The 13,012-nt window shown below is 49.2% G+C and overlaps 4 protein-coding genes and 1 pseudogene across 5 annotated transcripts; 2 read left to right on the top strand and 3 right to left on the bottom strand.

Annotated features, from left to right (window-relative positions):
- Positions 1-167: 167 nt before the first annotated feature.
- Positions 168-3,129, bottom strand: LY89DRAFT_724320 (uncharacterized protein). Its single transcript, XM_018218886.1, has 2 exons — positions 2,367-3,129; positions 168-2,314 (listed from the first exon to the last, which is right to left on the bottom strand). The coding sequence occupies exons 1-2, from the start codon at positions 2,794-2,796 to the stop codon at positions 498-500; spliced, it is 2,247 nt and encodes a 748-aa protein (XP_018063640.1). The 5' UTR covers positions 2,797-3,129; the 3' UTR covers positions 168-497.
- LY89DRAFT_t78 lies at positions 179-326 on the top strand (annotated as a pseudogene). Its single transcript has one exon. The product of its transcript is annotated as a tRNA-OTHER (tRNA).
- Positions 3,130-3,335: 206 nt separating the features above from the next.
- Positions 3,336-5,413, top strand: LY89DRAFT_676095 (uncharacterized protein; the record flags this gene model as incomplete). The annotated part of the gene is made up of 3 exons (XM_018213556.1): positions 3,336-3,378; positions 3,433-3,717; positions 3,765-5,413. The coding sequence occupies 3 exons, from the start codon at positions 3,336-3,338 to the stop codon at positions 5,411-5,413; spliced, it is 1,977 nt and encodes a 658-aa protein (XP_018063639.1).
- Positions 5,414-7,059: 1,646 nt separating this feature from the next.
- LY89DRAFT_761821 (aquaporin) lies at positions 7,060-10,659 on the bottom strand (the record flags this gene model as incomplete). The annotated part of the gene is made up of 2 exons (XM_018221557.1): positions 8,168-10,659; positions 7,060-7,143 (listed from the first exon to the last, which is right to left on the bottom strand). Exons 1-2 carry the CDS (start codon positions 10,313-10,315, stop codon positions 7,060-7,062), a joined length of 2,232 nt encoding a protein of 743 aa, XP_018063638.1. The 5' UTR covers positions 10,316-10,659.
- A 396-nt stretch (positions 10,660-11,055) lies between these two features.
- Positions 11,056-12,253, bottom strand: LY89DRAFT_701359 (uncharacterized protein; the record flags this gene model as incomplete). Its single annotated transcript, XM_018217190.1, has 4 exons — positions 11,056-11,144; positions 11,469-11,795; positions 11,856-12,036; positions 12,104-12,253. 4 exons carry the CDS (start codon positions 12,251-12,253, stop codon positions 11,056-11,058), a joined length of 747 nt encoding a protein of 248 aa, XP_018063637.1.
- Between the last annotated feature and the right edge of the window lie 759 nt (positions 12,254-13,012).

Genomic DNA, 13,012 nt, shown 5'->3' with positions numbered 1-13,012 from the left:
GAGTTGTCCCACAACCACGGGAACAATCTTATCTTGTTATCCAATTTCTACGGCAGATTCAATATCCCTGATCCCATTCACTTCAATCATCCTCTCCCCCTCCGCTCTTTCTGCATCCAACTCTCACGCCTAATACCAAATTTATACTTTTGAACAAGCACTTTTCTGTCGGAAATAAGGAGATGTAGCTTAGTGGTAAAGCTCACAAGAAGTAACGGATGCTCACACGCTCTAAAGCTGTGCCTGCAAGAAATTGTAGGAAACTGAGGAGTTACAAGCGTGTTCTTCGGAATTGTGGATCGTTGGTTCGAATCCAACCATCTCTACTTTCTTTTTTACCGTCCCTTTCCGTCTCTTCGAATTCCTTTCGTCTCTGAAACTTTACGAGCGAGACGTTCATTTGACTTTTGGATTCCATTGCTACAATACTCGTGTTCGATAATAGAATAACAACCCACCACACTCATACAATTTTACCCGCTCCTTCAACCTGCGATTCATTGCCCCATAGCCCGAGCCTGCACATCAAAAATCTCATTCCTCCAACTCCTCGCCGCCCTCGCACTCTCATCCACCCTCTCACTCGCCTCCACCGCCTCCTGATCCCAAAGCTTCACCACGCTCCCCGGAGCATATACCCCCGCAAACACATTGCCCCTCTGCTCCGCCGCTCCCCTTACTCCCACGTTCGTATACAGATCTGGATCGTCCTCGGGCGTTAATCGTGTCATCACCGCTTTAACAAACGTCCTTATATCCCTTGGGTCCGAGATTCGTGTTGCTCGCAGCCTCTCGCGGGCAAACACCAATTCTCTGTTCGCTGCGTGGAAGAAATCGGCGATGGCGGTTGAGAGTTGTTTTTCTAGCACTTTACGCAAGATGGGTCGGAGTAAGGGTTTAAAGAGCCAGGCTAGACAGGCGAATTTACTCTTGCGTAAAGTGTAAGATAGGTGATGGATCTTAACGCGCACGTTTCTTAGCGTCAGCATTTTCTCCAGCTTCTCTTTGCCGATCTCGACGTCGAGCTCGATGTCGATGCCTCTGTCGTCGAGCTCGAAAGAGGCGATTCCTTCGTCAGCGAGGCGGAGGAGGCCTTTGTGGGCGCGGAGCCAGAAACCGACTTCGTCGGCGCGGATGGAGAGGCCTTGGACTTTGATGGTGCAGAGGGAGCGGACCGTGGAGATGGTTCTGAAGCGTGCTTTGCGGATGGAGAGATCGTTGTAGGTTTCTACCTTGAGGCGGAAGGGGAGGAAGGAGGTGTTGTTGATGGTGCGGCCGGGTTCGAGGATGAGGTTTTCGAGGAGGAGGTCGATTTCTGGGGCGGAGATTTCGAGGCGGGGGATGGGGAGGTATTGGATCATTTGGATGAGGAGGGGGATGAAGATTGTGTAGGTATCGGTTAGGAGTTCGGGATTTGTGACTTGGGAGGTTGGGGAGAGGATGGACCAGATTCGGAGGGTGGTTTGAAGGAGTTTGGAAACGTCTTCGTCGTGGACTACTGAGTCGAAGGTTCGGCGTGCTTGTTGGAGAAGGGCATCGATATCTTTCCGAAGAGGTGACTCGGTGCCGACTTCCTTGGACTTTTCTTTAAGCTCTTCCATCTTGTTGGATGCTGAATCGAAGAAGTCGGGGTCGGTAAGCATCTTTTGGACCGAGGCAGCGACGTCTTCCATCATGTTTTCAAACTCAGGATCTTTCTGAGAGTGCTCCATGACCTTGTTGAATCTCTTCTCAAGCTCTTTCCAAGCATCCTTGTCACCGAAAGAGCTAAGCAAGGACCAACCATTCTTGATAGCTCGATCAAGCTCATCATTCGTATCAACATCCTCTTGAACGGTACTGATAGTCTTATCAACAGCTCTCGAGTACACTTTCGCATATCTCTTGATGAGCAGACCGATAGTGGAGACAGAATCAGAGTAGTCGTTACGCTTCCGGAGTTTCATGACAGCAGCTTTGAGACGATTCTTCAACGTTTCCCCTTCGTTGCCAGAGACGTGCTCTTTGAAGCTAGCTCCAGCATCGATACCAGTCTTTTTGACGCCATTTGCAACAACATCAGCAATTTCAGCAGCTTCTGCTCCTAGCTCTTCCCCGGTTGGAGCTGGTCCATCATCATTACCAGGTTCTTTGACTGCCTCACTTTGCTCATCTGAAGGCTCAATCTGCTTTGCAGCATCTTCGGCTACATTTGAGATTGTGTGAGCTGTGTCTGAGAAGACTTGTCGACCAATTGTGTTCAAGTCAGACAAGAAGATTCTGAAGTCAGAATTGGTCAAAAGAAGGCTGCCAACGGTCTTGACACTCTCATATGCTGTGAGGAAATCAGTACCAATGCGCGTAAAGAATCATCGTGTAGTACATACCAGCTGAAGCATCTGCTTTTGCTCTCGTTGATGTCGCCGTTTGAATGAGATCATTGGTATCAACCGACAAACGAGCATGTATCATGAACCAGATAAAATCCTGAATTTGATCGCCATCGTTCTTATTCCGAAGGAGATCAATGAATTGCTGAAGCCATGTCTTAGAATAATACATAAGCTTTCGTCCACTCTGACTGAGACCAGGAGTGTCCGGGTTGAGAACATCTGAAGCAAGAAGCGTTCTGAGGTTGACTATCGTCTGCTCTGTTGATGGCATGAACCCTTTCGAAAGAGCTCTGAGCATTTGATATGTGTGTAACTTCTGATGAGCTACCCGCTGAAGTGAAGTGTCATCCTCATATTGAGGCAGCAGAGGCTCGCGGTCACCCTGCCGTTTGGACTTCTTTCTTGACCCGAAACAGGAAGACATTGCTTCCCAAGTGTTCAACAAGGATCTAGACTCTGGTGATAATTAGGTTGAAGAATTTCGATATGGGAAATGACTGATTTTCACCAGGATGGTGAACGTCGAATCTTATGGGAATTCTCAAATTCGATGACGGATATGGTGTCTGAGCTTCGTAGCTCAAAGTAATACGGGTGGAACTGTAGCCTTGTACCCCACAAACTCTGTTCTAGTGCGATGCAAGTTAGACCAGTCAATGTACGGGGTGAGAGGAAGAATTTGTCTGGGTGCATCGAATTGGCATAGTTATGTGTCATGTACACTAGATTCCCTGCTTCCTTTGGGCTTGTCGACTTGCACATGCTTGGTCAAGGTGTGGCTAAGACAACTACGTCAGGGGCAGATTAGCGAGGACATCCGGAGAAACATTGTTCCATACCGCTTATCGAGCGATAAGAAGTCTCGCCGATGACCATTACTTCAAAGCCTACTTAGTTGGGTATTAATAGGTTTGAACGTTGCGGTAAATTCAGCCTCAGAATTTACACCACGGCTGCAGAGCTATGGAGCAACGAAAGGAAGAGGTGACACGGAGACCGTTGTATGGTAAGCAACTTCATCCGTTGAGTCAAATTTTTTACATATTCTAACAAGCTCCAGTGTACGACCTCCCTCCGGATATTCTATCAACATTAGCACGCAAAGACGGCGCGAGTGAGGGACCACAAGAGGATTCTACTCTGGAAACGGCCAAGACAGAGCCTGTAGAACCGAGAACAGAGGACGCTGTTGGGTCGAAAGCATGTTCGTTGTGCGGGGTATCATTTCATACTGTGGCAGACCAGAGAAGTCATGTCAGATCCGACTTGCATGGCTACAACCTGAAGCAGAGGATACGAGGCGGAAGACCAGTAACAGAAGCAGAGTTTGAGAAAATGATTGGAGGTTCGAAGCTCTATCTGTAAATTTGCATTTGTGCTAACATCTTGCAGATCTCGACGAGAGTCTTTCAGGCTCTGACTCATCAGATTCCGAAGACGAGGAGGATGACGAAGGAAGGAAAGAAACAACATTAAGTGCGTTGCTGAAGAAGCAAGCAGCAATATCCTCGAGCAAAAATGGGGACGCGGACGACTTTTCTCCTGCAAAGCGGAAACGTGGTTCTGGCAAAACTCCACTTTTATGGTTCACAACACCTACTTTGCCAACCAACACATATCTAGGAATATACCGAGCTATCTTTACAAATGCTGAGCAAGAAAAGGAGCCTACGATATTGGACATCATCCAAAAGAAGCAATTATATCCAAAACCACAGAAGAAAGTCCCGACCGATTCGAACAATGGAGTGCCATTACCAGAAGCATACAAAGGACCGCATATATTCTTATGTATGATCGGAGGAGGTCACTTTGCCGCCATGGTTGTATCGTTAGAACCGAGACAGACAAAGTCCTCAGCTACGGGGCCACTTTCCAGAGACGCAACTGTGCTTGCTCATAAAACCTTCCATCGATATACCACTCGTCGAAAGCAAGGTGGTTCGCAGTCAGCAAACGATAATGCTAAAGGAGCGGCCCATTCTGCTGGATCAAGTCTCAGAAGATATAATGAGCAAGCACTTACTGATGAAGTACGGTTATTGCTGTCAGATTGGAAAGGCATGATTGACACCTCGGAGCTATTGTTTATTCGAGCAACCGGAAGTACAAACAGAAGGACTCTTTTTGGTCCATACGATGGACAGGTTCTACGACAGAATGACCCTCGAATACGAGGGTTCCCATTTAGTACTCGTCGAGCTACGCAAAATGAGTTACTGCGGTCTTTTGTTGAGCTTACCCGAGTCAAGGTTCTTGAAGTAGACGAAGCTGCGATTGCCGCTGCTAAGGTTGCTGCAGAAGCAGCTGCGCAGCAAGCTTCAGCCTTGAAAGCAAACAAGCAATCTGCACCAACAAAGCCTAAACTTTCCGAAGAAGAGGAAGAAGCTTTGCTTCATACTGGACAACTTCAGGCTCTAGTCCGACGGTCAAAAGTACCCGCCCTACTTTCGTACTTGAAGAACAACGAGTTATTGCCAGATTTCAGATTCCATCCTCTTGATTCCAAGCAGAATTTCCATGCTCCTACTCCTCTACATCTTGCTGCCAGCCAGAATTCGGCACCTCTGGTATCAGGTCTCCTCAATAAAGCAGGCGCAGACCCGACAGTATTAAATGGCGATGGTAAAACTGCGTTCGATCTCTCTGGGGACCGTGCGACCAGAGACGCGTTTCGCGTTTCGCGCCAAGAACTAGGAGAAAATAAGTGGGACTGGGAAGCTGCACATGTTGCATCTGCGATTTCAAAAGCCGAGGCTGGGCAAAGAGACAAGAGAGAGAAAGCAGAAGAAGCCAAGAAGGAAGAAGATAGGAGGAAGGCTGAAGCTACTCGGTTGAAAGAAGAGGGCCCGAAGATTCCGGATACAGGACCATTGGGAAAGGCGGCTGGAAGAGGCAGAGCGATAGCTTTGCAGAAGACAGCACAAGAGAAGACGGAAGAGGAGATGAGGGGCATGACGCCAGAGATGAAGCTGAGAGTGGAGAGAGAGAAGAGAGCTAAAGCTGCTGAAGAGAGGATGAAGAGGATGGCAGGCAAATAGGATGTCGTGGGAATCTTCGAATGAAAGATCAACCCTGCCAGCTGTTTCTCATCATGGCATATTCTCGTATTGACTGTGTTTGACGAGAGAGAATTGCTCAACAATCACGTTGCCAAGCTAAGCCCGGCTTCGGAAAATTTTCGGGGACGTGCTGTTTCAGGGGCTGTCGCTTGACTAGCAGACCCCTGATCGCAACTTCACTTCTTCACTTCCGCCTCATTTTCCATACAGTGAACATGTCGCCTACACAGACTCTTTGGCTTACCGGATCGCTCAGTATGGTTCCCGGAATATCCACTTCGCCTTATATAACTCCAAGCATGCCAGCTCGCCCGTGAAAGCCACAAGTGGCTGACGTGTCAGGTGAAACAAGACACCAAGCCTCTGGAAATATTCTCCTATCTGAGGATATAATTCAAGCAGATAAGAACTACATCTTCGATCCGTTCCGCAGCCTGCATGGATCACATCTTCTAGAAGTCGATCTTTCATACACGTTCTAGGGTTTCCCGGTTCTCTAGTCTCGGTAACATAGAGACGTGGTCCTGGTAGCGCCTTCCAGAGTCGTCCTTCTTGGTCTCAATTGGATATCTCCCATCCATATCATAGGGCTATACTCGCAAAATATCCACTTTGGTCGATAACCAAGCCCTAGACACTCGACCACATCGGCTTTATTATCACGAGAGACCCATAGAGCTCAAACCTCCACCGAAAACTCCATTCATGTATGATCCTTCGCATCACCTAGTGGCATCATAACGAAAGATAAGATCAACCATCTTCAGTGGCTGCCCTGAGATTTGCCAATACGTTCAAGTAATGCCGTCTCATAGTAGCTGGCTGCATATATGAGATGGCGTCCAATATGGCGTCCAGGCTATCTGCTTTCTGGCGAGCCAGAAATGCACCCTCATATATGAGAATGCCAACTCACGACCAAGAACATCAGTCGAATGCAACTCGATTATCGTTCGAAGCAACTATTCGATTACAAGATGAAGAACGATTCACTACATGGCCAAACTTCAGTATCGAAGATAACTACAAACCCCAAAGCGATGACAGATATTCGATTAAGTCTGCAGGTGCATCTTCGACGCTCGAGATACTTTTCCCTTCGCGGCCACCGATCCAACTCAGCCCAGGCTTCTTTCGTCGTTGCAAGTTGATGTGTACGAGGTTCCCTTTCAGGGATATGAGCTATCTTGTCGGAGTATCATTTACCATTGGCTCAGCTATATTTGTTGCAAATGGATTCTTCCTACTGCTACCATTAATAGCACCAGATACCGACTTTAACACCGAGACTCCCTATGCAACACCTGCCTCAAGCGTCATTGGGACATTAATCTTCTTAGTTGGTTCTTGGGTCGCCGTGCTCGAAGCGTTGAACCTAGAGAGAGGAGAGCCGATCATCACAGAAGGCATCCCCCTCGAATCGAGCACCGAATCCATAGCAAAGAAAGACACAGAACCAGCAGTGCGAATAAAAAGCAGAGACCACTCAACAGATTCCTCGTCAAGCCAAGCATCATCTCAATACTCGAGTCCAGCCACAGCAACGTCAATCCATAGCACCAATCCCCAAGACATCACTCAATCATCCACAGCGACTCAACCAGCTCTCCTCGGATCACCAACATTCATCTACTGGCCAACCACTCCCCAACTAATCTCAATCTACTTTCGTTCCATTCTCTTCCACGCTTCGATAATCCGTCTGTCCACTTTCACCCTTTCCAAATTATCCAAAACTAACAACACACAGAACTAACCGGCGCAATAATCTTCGGAATGGCAACCGTCACCTCCCTACCCAACATCATCCCCTCAACAAACACAACCCTCCTCCACTTCCTGAACCTCCTACCCGCGACTCTCGGCGGTCTTCTGTTCTTAATCGCTGCTCTACTCCAACTTCTCAACTCCCAAAACAGGGCATGGTGGAGACCTGAATTCGGGAAATGGGGTATGTCATCTATCCAACTCTCCTCCATGACACAGCTCATTACTGACTCGCAACAAACAGACTGGTGGGCAGCGCTCTGGAACTCAATAGGAAGTATGGGTTTCCTGCTCGCGGGCCTGTTACCTTGGATAGGTGACGGCGCGGAGTGGGGCGTGATATGGGGGACGACAGCCGATTTTTGGGGGAGTTGGGCGTTTCTTTTTGGGAGTTTGGTGCAGTGGTGGGGGGTTATGGGGGGGTATTCGTGATTTTAGGTGTTTAAGGTGATGAATGAATGATTTTTTCGTGCTGATGTTTGTGGTGGTGTTTGGACGAGTATGTGAATGTTCAAGATGCCACGGTGAATTGGGAAGAGGTGAAGGTCTGTGAAGTTATCAGGTCTTTAGGTGTTGTGCATGTGGAGGGTTTAGTGAGTGCTTGCTCGTGAGCTGGATGTGGGTGTTCGAGTTAGAAATTCTGCTTTGCATATATGGCAAGTGAATATGGGACATTAGATTTCTTTTCCTATTCATTTGCGCGTGAGTGAATGTGAATCTGGAAGTCTATATTCTGCAACCTCGTTTAGTCTAATCTACCTAGGCTATCTCTAAATAAGATTTTTGAATTATTTAGATCTATTGTCTATGCTCTAACCTCTATACCGGGATATCTATACCCAATTACCCGCTCAACTCCATTACAAAGCCCCCTCTCATCTTACACAACCATACACTCCGCCATCAAAATTTAACCTCAGGTGCCCTCCCAACCCCATCCCCCTCCACCTCACCCCTTCTAAAAACCCTCCCCCTTCCCCTCCTAATCCTCCCCGCCCACCTCCTCTTCCACTTCCTCCCCGCCCTCACAATCCTCCTCCTTGGATAATTAACCGGACTCTCACCCCCCACAAAGATCGCCGCATCATACAAAAACGCCCCAAAGCACGCCCCCGTAATGGTGCCCACCCAGGGCCCATAGATCCAATACCCATTTTTGAAAATCTCACTTCCATACCCGACCGCTAGACACGCTAATCGCGGCCCTAGATCTCTGGCTGGATTCATCGCCGCCCCGGTATTATATCCAAACGCCATCGACAGGACCGTGATGATGAGGCCCAAGACAAAGGCATTCATTCCCGCGCCGGGCGGGGCGTTGGTATCGTCTCCCAAGGCCAGGACGGCGACGGATAGGATGGCCGTCCCTGTGAACTCGGTGAAGAAGGCTGTTGAGGCGTCGATCCATTCATATCTCGGGTACGTGATAAAACTACTCAACGTGCCAGAATTCGCGAGATCCGCGCCCCCATACGCGATGATGTCTTTTTGATAGAGGCCAAAAGCTATCAAACCAGCGAGGAAAGCACCCAAGATTTGGGCCGCGATGTAGATGGGTACTTTTTGGAGGGGGAAGCCGCGGAATATGTACAACATGATGGATATAGCGGGGTTTAAGTGAGCGCCGGATATGCCACCTGCGATGTAGATTCCGACCATGGTGGCGAGGCCCCAGGCCCAGTCGGTAGTTTCTTCGTTGCCGGCTTTGGAGGCGGATGTTGTGACCACTAGATCGGCGCAGAATCCGAGAGTGAGCTGGACTGTGACGGCGAGGAGTTCGGCGAGCGGTTCTCGGAAGCGCAAACGTATTACAGACCAGTGCGTGTGGAGGTTGTGGATCTCGTCTGTTTCGGGATCGTAGGCTTTGAGGGGGAATTCTTCACCGATCCAATCCCCGTCTAGGGCACCTTCATTCTCATCTTCCTTCGCGGTTAGGATTGAGGAAGCGTCGTCGGGGATCCAGTGCGAGAGGTCTGGTTGTTGTTGCTGTTGTTGTTCTTCGGGAGAGCCGGGGCGAGTAGGACCTGGGGTGGGTTGCTCGAGGACGGGAGCAAGATCTGTGTGTGGATGTGCTGTACCGAGATCTTGCTCCCCTTCCTCTTCGATGACTTGAGAAGAAGGAGAAAGCACGCTTGAAGGTCTTTGATTAATTGGTGAGATGGGCGATAGACCGGTTCGGCTATATGTTTGCATCAAACGATTCTCTCGCTCCCGCCTTGCTTGTTGCAGTTGTGGTGATATTTTGCTGGGATTCAAGGTTGCTTGCACTCTGCCTTGCTCGAGATCAATATTTGCTGCATCTTGTTTCTGCTGTTCTGCCTCTGGGATCTGAAGTTTGAGCTCACTCCTCGTTGGCACCATGCCAGGTCGAATGACACGGGGGAGAGGTTTTGCTAGACCCCAGACAGGACGAGCATTGACAGGTTGGTCGTACGCAGGATTCAGATCCGCGTATCCTGGATCAACATATGGCTGGTTGGCTGCAATTTGATCCATAGGGGCTGCTCCAGCTAGCGTAAAGTTCGCTGATTGAGCATCCATGTCTCGACCTGTCGTCTGAGCAGGAGGATTTATGAGAATTGTAGGTCTGCGTTGTATCGAGTTGCCCCGCACCGGATCTGGTCCAACAGCCCATGTACTCATTCTTGGACGCATGCCGGGTGAAATGAACGAAGGTCTCTCGGAAGCTGTGCTTCTTCTCGGTCTACTCGTGCTCGATTGTTGTTGTCTGCTCTCCGGTATTGGTTCCATGCTGCCTTCTCTGCCACTACTGTCCCCCCTACCTCGAGATGGCCGTTTGAACAATTGTGATCGAGGAGACATTGGACGGGGGTCGAGAGCTTTATCTCGTGCGGATATGGTTCGTCCTCGGCGGCGATTGAAAGGGGTGGCATTTTCTGCATCCTCGGATCTCGCTCGCGGTGGTGGTAATGTTCCTGCTCTTTGCAAAGTTGGAGCCCCCATTCCTTCTGCTTCCGCAGCTCTGGCTGAAGGTGTGACACTCCTCTCTTGTCGACTAGCACTTGTCGAGCCTGGCCCTGCAGCTGCCTCTCCTCCACTCTCAGCACCAGGCACCTCCAAACTCTGCCTCTTATCCTTCTGCTCGTCTGTCATGATTAATCACTCCGCCAAACAAAAAGAAGTTGCAAAAATAAAAATAACGACCGTGATGTGGCCAATACCACTGAAGGACGACTACCACATAAATGTTTGTATGCCAAGAGCAAAGAGACCCAAGGGAGAACTTAGACGAAATATCAGGGTCCAAAGCAGTGAAATAGAGTTCCAACAAAGGAGGGGATGCCCTTGCAGAAGTATAAAAATACTCGGACCCCTTCCCCTTGCACTCATCTGATTACGATGTCCCATGCCGCACCATCCACAAACACGCAAACGATACTGTAAGAAATCTGAGCTCAGGAGATCATGTCCGCTCATTGGCCCACAGAACATTACTCAGGAACCACTTAGCCCAAAGTCGCAAGCCGATCAAAAAGCTTGTCTGATGGCGGTGCATATGCCGCGACTCCCTTTTCCACTTTTCTTTCTCAGAAGAGGAAAATTCGGGAGGAAGTGGAGAAGTTTGTGGATACCGATACGAGAAATCTTTAGATCAAACGGGAGAGCTAAAAACGCTCCACTCGAGCGTCAGCGTTCCCGGGAACCCGTAAGAATCACGTGTCAGGAGAGAGGAAATTTTGATGAGACGTCATTTGGAGGTTCTCCACTGTGTTCTGGGCTCAGGAGACATTTTTGGTATCCTTGTATTTTTTGGACATTTGAAAATTTGCTGGGGTATCTATTTTTGGCATTAGGAGCAAGTAGAGTGATAGGAAGGTGGAGAGACTCACGATTCAGTATGCTCCTAAGGCCTTGCACGCTTCTACTAAATCCGGAATGTCGTCTGCTGTTTTGCTTGCGCTTCCATATCGGATTGTACCCACTGGAAAGAAATCAGCCTCAAATGTTCTAGACAAGATGATGTACCAAAGGCTGAGCTTCGCAAGCTTCGGTCCTGGCAATTGGCTTCTGAGCTCTCTGCCAACTGCCAACGTAGTCAAGGAGGCTGGATCCATATCCCCGACTGTAATCATCTGAATTGCTTCAGACTGAGCCTTGCCAGTGATGACATTCCAGCTCTCAGTGAAAGTCAACCTGTGTAATCCAAGGCCTCCTTTAAGCAGAAAGCCAGCAAAGCCATACAGCCTCTCTCCAGACCATAAAACTCCCTCCTTCACCAACACAAGAAAAGAAAAACAGCACTCACCCTCATCCACCCCCCAAGCCCCACCAACCAACCACCGATTCGCACTCCCATCCACCTCCCTCGCCCAAATCCCCCCCTCCGTCCCTAGTCTCCGCATCGCCATCTGCGTCCACGGATTCAACAAATGATACGTCGTACTCACGCCCAATCCCCACGCGGCATACACCTCCCTCTCCGGATCAACCACCACAGTCATCGACCACGCGCCGCCCACCTGCGAGACCCAGCGGTCGGTGGCCGCTTTTGAGGCATGCGATACCAGTATAAACGAGAGACGGGGGAATTTGTTAGAGAGGCGGCGGGCTTCGATGAAGGTTTTTTCTGCGACTGTGGGCAGGGTCAGCATTATGCATGTAGGAGATGTGAAAGAAGGGAAAGGGAACAAACAAGGACAGCCCGTATGCCTGAGAAATATCACTATCGACGGACGTCCATCCAAGGGCGGTAACTCCAACTTCCCACTCCTATCCCTCGGGGCCCTCGTCCCTAGCACCGGTGCAGGAGCAACCTCCACCGCAGCCGGAGGCGGCGTCGTCCAACTCTTCAGCGCTTTCGGGACTTGAAGATTCTATCCCACAGTTACCATCTCTTCCCTCTCTCCCCTCTTCTTTCTCCAACAGAAGTGCAGTACTTACCTGCCACGCATCCTTGGCCCCCGCAAACGGCGAACTACCTCCACCACTACCATCTTTCGAATCACCGCCTGTGGTATCAGGGAACGAGAGCGCGTTTGACGGGATGCCCGCTTTCCGGAGGGCGATTTTCGTGGTGAGTTTGGTGAACATGGCTGACATCTTTGCGGATAGACTTCGGGAATAATAGATGAGATGAACAGAGAAGAGAACAGAGAGAAAAAGAGAGAAAGAGAAGAAACCTTACGATCAACGAACAGCTTACCATTCGGATAAACAGCTCAGGGTTCAAACGCCAGGAGCGTGAAACGAAGGAGGTGTCTGAGGCTGGGGTGGTGGCGGTGATAGCACGGACGGTGCAGGTCTTGGCAGGGGCTCGGTTGGCGTCACGTGGATAGGATAGGCGCTGGTTATTTTCAAGGGATTAGGAGTGAAATTGTGAGGAGTGATTGGGGGATGTTGTGAGTAGAGGAGTGAGATGAAATTGCTCTCAAGTGAATGGACTGAATGCTTTAGATAAAAGTCTGGTGTAAAAGTCGTGACCAAAAAGCCTGTGTCAAACTGTCATATCCTGCTGCCAACCAACCATTGTTAATAGCAGTTCAGTATATCTACAGTGTCCGGCTATTGGCAGGTGAATAACCAATCTAGCAATGTGTACAGAGTATTTAGGACCGACATATGTAGAGGAGGAGAATTGAGCTCAGACCAAACGCCGCAAGATGCTGCGGAATCGGTGGTAATTTTTCACTTGCCACTCGAAGAACAAACATATTTTTTATATCTTCATTTTTATCTTCCTCTGTTTTAATTTTCAGGCGGACATCCAAATCATCCGCCTATCATGGTATCGCTCCCCATAGCTTTATTCATCTCATGAAACCCATTTATTTCAGTCCATGCCGCCACTCT

This window comes from Mollisia scopiformis (assembly GCF_001500285.1).
Source record: "Mollisia scopiformis unplaced genomic scaffold LY89scaffold_29, whole genome shotgun sequence".
Lineage (NCBI taxonomy): Eukaryota > Fungi > Ascomycota > Leotiomycetes > Helotiales > Mollisiaceae > Mollisia > Mollisia scopiformis.
This window is presented reverse-complemented; position numbering and strand designations above follow the sequence as displayed.